This window comes from Papilio polytes, unplaced genomic scaffold, assembly GCF_000836215.1.
Source record: "Papilio polytes unplaced genomic scaffold, Ppol_1.0 DF824225.1, whole genome shotgun sequence".
NCBI lineage: Eukaryota > Metazoa > Arthropoda > Insecta > Lepidoptera > Papilionidae > Papilio > Papilio polytes.
Genome location: NW_013524979.1, coordinates 291676 through 298410, shown reverse-complemented (window position 1 = coordinate 298410; position 6735 = coordinate 291676). Strand labels below are relative to the sequence as shown.

The 6735-nt window shown below is 30.7% G+C and overlaps 1 protein-coding gene across 1 annotated transcript in view; it reads right to left on the bottom strand.

Moving 5' to 3' along the window:
• Positions 1-4909: 4909 nt before the first annotated feature.
• LOC106110412 (trichohyalin-like) overlaps positions 4910-6735 on the bottom strand; it is a 44566-nt gene continuing 42740 nt past the window's right edge. Inside the window, exons 22-23 of the mRNA XM_013292240.1 lie at positions 6048-6164; positions 4910-5149 (exon numbers count right to left, since the gene is read on the bottom strand). Of these exons, the coding sequence (XP_013147694.1) occupies positions 5120-5149; positions 6048-6164 (147 nt within the window). The 3' untranslated portion in view covers positions 4910-5119. The remainder of the gene's footprint in view (positions 5150-6047; positions 6165-6735) is intronic.

Sequence of the window (6735 nt, the reverse complement as noted above, 5' to 3'; positions counted from 1 at the left end):
ACTTATACTTAACTATCTTACTAAGGGCCTGTCCCACCACTAGCTGATAGAGGCTCAGATAGCTTAAAAGTGACGTCACTGTCAGAAATAGGAACAAAATCCAATATTTCCATGACACATTTTACACGTTAGATTTTTATCAGACAATTTGGTGTCACAGACCCTTAGCATTTTAATATTACATCTAGTTCTGGTATTACGATGACCATAGGCGTCGGTACAGCTAATTAAAATTGTGTACAATCTGCCCTAAAAGCGAGAAGTATGCAAAGATGTCCGAATGTGGAATGCAAGAGAGGTAAGGACCGCGCCATAAATCTGTAATCTCTGCAGATCTGGGTTAAAGGTGTTGTATAGAATGGACTAACATTTCAATCCAGTTATGTTCCAAGGCCTAGTCTAAAAGCATATAGCTATGGTTAGTCTAATTGGTCTGCCAGCGACGCCTCAGGCGATACTAAACTCACCAGGATAAATGTAGAACTCCCGTTAATGTAATGGCATTCGATACTCGTAACAGTGTTTTATAAAACAATTTGGTGAATAGAGTCTGCTGGTACTGAATTATGTTCAATGTAATTGAATTTCATTTGTTAAAATAAATAAAATACTATGGTATATTGCATAATTATTTGGATATTCATAAAGGAATATTTTTATACATTATTTTTAGTATCAAATGCAGTGTCCTTACCGTGATTACATTTAACTTAAGCTAGCGGATTAAAAAGCGATTACAGAGATTTTTTTGTTATTCCCGTACATTTTGAGGGGTCGTTAATTTCGAATTGCATAATAACAGGTTTCGGTTGTATTCTGACCGCTTTTATACCCAACCCAATGGTCAGTTTCTTTAAGAATTCTTTGAATTTTTATGCTGAGCTATTATTTTTTTTTTAAATTTCAAAAAATGTATGCCATCGTCTTAATATAAACACATTGGATAGAGGAATACGCTTTTTGGTCAAGAAAACTTGAAGGCCCACTCTCTTTTCATCTCTTTTTTTCACTTGATTTTTACGTCAATTTCTGTGGCTTCCAATAACCTTGATAAGTTAAAGTCCAAGGGAAACTCAAAATATTTTAAGTTATAGAGGTTTTAAGTTATCAAGGGTCTATGTTTTAGTCGTTTTAGGCTCTGATGGGAAGGGAACATATTATTTTTTTAAGTTATAGAGGTTTTTATGTTACTGAGGTTTGAGTTATCGAGGTTCTATTGTATTGTTAACGCGAATGTTTAGATGAGCGTTTGTTAGAGATTGTAGCCCAAACAGGTAAACAGATCTCGATGATATTTGGCATAGATGTAGAGGATAGTCTAGAAGAACATATAGGCTACTTACTTTTGTTTTTTTAAATTCGATGCGGATGATTTTGTGGTAAATACAGTTAATTTTTCTTTTTTTTTAATATTATAATGAATTATTTAGTCCTGTTTAAATATTAATTTACAGTGGGGTATGTGCGTGTGCGCAGGAAGTCATACGCACCTGCTTCCGTTCGCGTTCTCACTTCCGCCAGTTGACTGTAGTAATGTGTACATTGTGATAAGCGATAGAGATTCACGTATTACGAGAAATTTACATCTAACACGTTCTTCAAATGAATATGCCTTATATACGGTAAATAATTAAATTGGTTGGTTAATTGTATAAGTACAAATCATATCAAATTTGATTGGCAAAAATAAAAAAAATAACAACAGTAGTAATAAAAAATCTTTTTGCTAAGGAATTCAAAGTTTCGGATTTTTAAATAAGGTTTTAGCTTATTTCACTTTGATATTAACTTATTAACTACTAATGAAAGTTCTTCCAATTTTTTAATTAACGGTTTCATTTATTTGATGTCAATATACACAAAGTAATAAAATACAAATGTACCAAAACATTAATTAAACTTTCAAACCGCTACCCGCTCAGTACCGTAACCTCATCCTTACGTAGTGTCAGAGGGTCTCACACTAGTCAGAGTACTTGATAACTGCCGCGAAATGTTCCAAAACATGCTAATTGTATAACGTACTTTTATAATTGTCTGTTTTGGCAATGTGTACAATTTAATGACCCTATATTAACACCTGATGTTTTTCTTGTTATGTTATTAAATAACTAGTAATTGTATTTTGAACAAAGAAATATTTCGCAAATGATCCAAATGAAACGAGAATTTAGCGAATTTATTAATATAAAGTGTTCATGATGTGTTCCATAATGATTTAGTAGAGTTTGAATTAATTTCTATTTGCTATAAGCTAGAAATATGTACTAAAGAATTTAAAAAAATTGTTAAAGTTCGTCATTACCGTTTTTTCAAAAACAAAATTCACCTCATAGATTGAGATCATTCCCATTTCTTTTTATTTTTATCTTAAACGTGGTACGACTAGCGCCATCTAATGTCGAGTAGGAAAATTTAAGAAATAAATTGTACTGTATTTCAAAATTTGTTGATATAAAAGATCAATATCACTAAATATGAATTTTAAATTTTTGTAATTTTTTTTTTAAGTGTCTTGAATAAGATTTTTTGTATTTAAGTGAAAAAGAGTTGAATTTAAATATTCCCATTTTAAAAAAGCGCCATCTATGCCATCTGGCTTACTACATCTTAATAAATAATTAAAACTGGGAAAAGTATTTATCGTTTTTTTTTTACTTCATGTTTATATCCAGTTTATTACGAGCTTTTAGAAGCACTTTCTTCCAGTATTGATTTGAGTATATTTACGATATCCACTGCATCGGTGTTTTCATTTGTGAAAATTTTGTTATGCATTATATGTTTAGAGCGGGTACACATCTTCGACTAAACTATCGCACAACTGTTAGCGATTGTCGATTGTTTCGCAGCTAATTCAACTGTTTATTTGCACAAGAAAATCGAGTAGTACACCTCATAGGAATCAAAGCGGGACTAAACCATCTGTTTAGTTTGCGATAGTTTTATCAAAGTTGTGCGTGTAAAGGATAAAAGGTAAAAAAACATCACATCATATACGAAGATATTATATTTTAAAGAACATGTATTTCAATATCAGCATTATTCCGGTAAACGTGTGTCAAACAATAAGAGCCACAGTACATACCGTATATAACAAGTAACTAATATTACATTATATCATAATATTTATTGTGACGTCATACAAGCTACACTTGAGTCAATACAAAATGGCTGCAACGCTCAGTCGACTAAAGATAAATCAAAAATATAAGGTTTTTAAACAGGGTGATACAAAAATTCGAAAAAACGTGACATATTTTCAACAAAACATTGCAGCCCCTATTCCCTACTAGAAATTCACTCTACATGCATCATGTATATAAAAAGCCATTTCAACTCTAACATTAATCCAGATTAAGACGAAATTTTATTCAGAGGAAGTATGAATAAAAGCTAAAAAGGACAATGGTCATTTTGGACCCAAAACAGATTAAAAATACATTCAATTGTTACTGTTGACTATTTTTTAATCTACTGACGTTTTTAAAATTATAATTTTGGCGGGAAATTACATTTAAAATTGACCATTGTCCTCATTTTGATAGGCATTTTACAGAAAATAGTTAGAATTTCGATGTTAATATTTTCGCAGATGATCCAATTTATGAAATAAATATTTTAAAAAGATAACTAATATATAACAATAATAAAATCTGATATAACGTAACTCAATGTATATAATATAGGAGGTAGTGAATATTTTAAACTTTTGTATTCAAAAATTGGATATCGCTTCTGTAACGTTTATCACAAATGTAATTCTGTAAAGATCTTATAAAAAGCTCGCGATTCACCCACGCAATTCAATATGGGTATTTATAAAATAGCTGCCACCAAATTTTATCTGATTGTCACTTTATCGCTAGACGTCGAACAGCGCGGACGTCTCGATACGCGTGAGGTGTTCAAACATACCAGAGCGTAGAGCAGAGTCAATTTTTTATCTCAAATAAAATTGAAAATCATTAGAATTTTGATTTAATTTCACTTTCCACGATTTTTCTTATCAAGAGTAAGATTAATAAAGACTTGTCTAGTAAAATTAAATCTCAATTATTCGAAATAAAAATCTGCTCTCAATACTCTGGTTTATGTGAACGGGCCTTTAAAACAGACTTGACGAAAAATAAATTTACTTATTATGTAAGGCAGTGCTCCATAGACTTTCAAGCTTTACTAATCAATTGTTCATAACAATAACAATTCTGATCTGAAAGCTAATTTAAACACAGAACAGTATGATATGATTTACGCAAAAAATTTTGCGCAGTGCGTGATATGTATAACAAAAATACTTATATAATTCGTGTACAAACTAATTGTATGCGAAGAAAATTGTGATATTGTGTTCTATTTTTTAATTTTACGCGTTTAAATTAATATGAAAGCTTTTAGTCCGTAACAGATAAGAGATTTTCCACTAAAGTTATTTCGTTATATAAATGTCCATGTTGAAATAAATTCGACTACATTTTCCACAGATAAAAAATAGACATAGATTGAGAAAATTCCTATATATTTATATGAATATTATTGCTTATATTAGGTATACAGGTTTAACATCAATTTTACTATATTTAGTACTCAGAACATTTGCTAAAGATAAAACATTTATATCCTTAATACTTTCAATTCATAAATACATAACTCAAAACAAACGATGTTAAAATTCGATTTCATAGTTAAAAAACAATATTTTTAAATAAACTAATTCAAATAAGCTTTTGTAAAATAAATACATATAAAAAACATAAGTATTTCAAGTAATATCAACTTTAAATGTTAATTAAAAAAAATTAAAACAAACTTCCTTTTATACCACTAACGTTAATCAATACATTTTTAATTTGGATTTAAATAAAAATATCGTTAATTACAAAATAATTGAAAGAAAAGACATAAAATAAAACAAAAAAGTTTATTTACAAAAAAAACAACCTCTTTGGTATGACATTTGACAGTTACACGTTCGGAAATTCGCAGCATACATTTTGACAGCGAGTTTCGGTTAATGCTGGTGATAAGCAGAATGATTGGTAAGGTAGCGGGTGATGGTGACAATGCGGTGATGGGGCTAAGGCCACAACATAATTATTTAAAACTTAGCTTTCTGTTGTCATAGCACTGTCCCTGGGATGTCCTCCTCCTGGAATTATTTCACGTTAAAAAAAAACTAAAAAGTAAAACAACACTTCTGCTAAATGTCATAGATTATGTCAATATTCCTGTCAGTGTTGTCCATAGATTAAATACTTTAGAGCATTTTTTAAACACTTTATTATGCGATGTTATTAGGATATAGATGGTTACAAATATTAAAAAAAAACTTATTAAATAATGGTTATTGCGTTTACATTATTTACCTAATTGAACACGTTAAAATATTTATAATCTACATTTAATGAACACATTCTATGCCGCGTATGATCTGTGTAGAAAATAATCATAATATTATTGACCTAAACAACTTTGACTATAGAGAATAAGTCAAAGTAAGACACAAACATTAATGAATATGATAAAACACTCTGTGTTTAAAATAAACAGTGAAAAAGATACCTAACCTAACGGTAATAATATTGTTAACATTAAAACAGAAATATTTGACAATAACACTGAAAATATTAAAACAAACAAACGAAATATGAACACATTAGTTAGGCCCTTTTTAATTGCAAATTTTCTAAGTTACTAAAATTTAACTCTAGATATTCACAACTCGGGAATTACATCGCTATTTATTTTTAGTGTAAAAGTAAAATCCGAAAACCAAAAAAAAGACACACTTAGGTTTTAAATTAATTTCAAATAGCAACACCACCATGCGTTACTAAAAGTCAATTGGAAATAATCCTAACTAAGATTGAAACTAGTATAGTAAAACACTAAATAAAAGGAGAAATATTAAGAATTAATTCAAATATGAGGTTAAATCGAAACTCATCTGACATGACTGGCTGAATGACAGTTATAGTTTTTTTTTCTAAAAGTTGGCAACACAAAAAAAATCACCCGCATTCTCAATAGATCCTCCTTTACGATACCCAGACGATGTCCTCGCAGACAGCTATTTGACCGTCGGCTAGAGTGAGGTCAGGCAGAGAGATGTTCTGTGATGCTTCCAACGGGATTTCTCGTTGGGAATCGACTAACCATTCGTTCTGGAAAGAAGGAAATCATACTAATATTATAAATTTGAAAGTTTAGATGGATGGATATTTGTTAGAGTTTATAGCCTAAACGGCTGAACGGATCTGGATTTTTATCACAGGAGTAGAACGTAGTCTGGATGAACAAAGGCTACTTGCTTTTGTATTTTTTCAATTCCACGCGGATGAAGTCGTGAGCAGAAGCTAGTAATTTTTGTAACAATTTACTAGTCTTACAGCGAAACGTTAAAAGGTCACTGAAAGGCCTTTCTCTTTAAATTACTTATAACGAATTTACACACAGTCCCTCTATGAATTTTATGAACGCGACTTCGCCCGCGTGAAATTAATAAATAACAAAAAAGATAGCCTATGTTAATATTGTAGTTGTAATGTAGCTTTTTTCATTGGTGATCAACGGCGATTATGATACAACCACCAGCTGTACCAAAGGTATAAAGAGCCAAACATCACCAAGATCATCAAAATTGGACGACTGCGCTGGGCAGGACATGTTGCCCGCATGGATGATTGCAGAGTTCCTAAACCCCTGTTGGAAAATAAGCCGGATGGACGTAGAGCG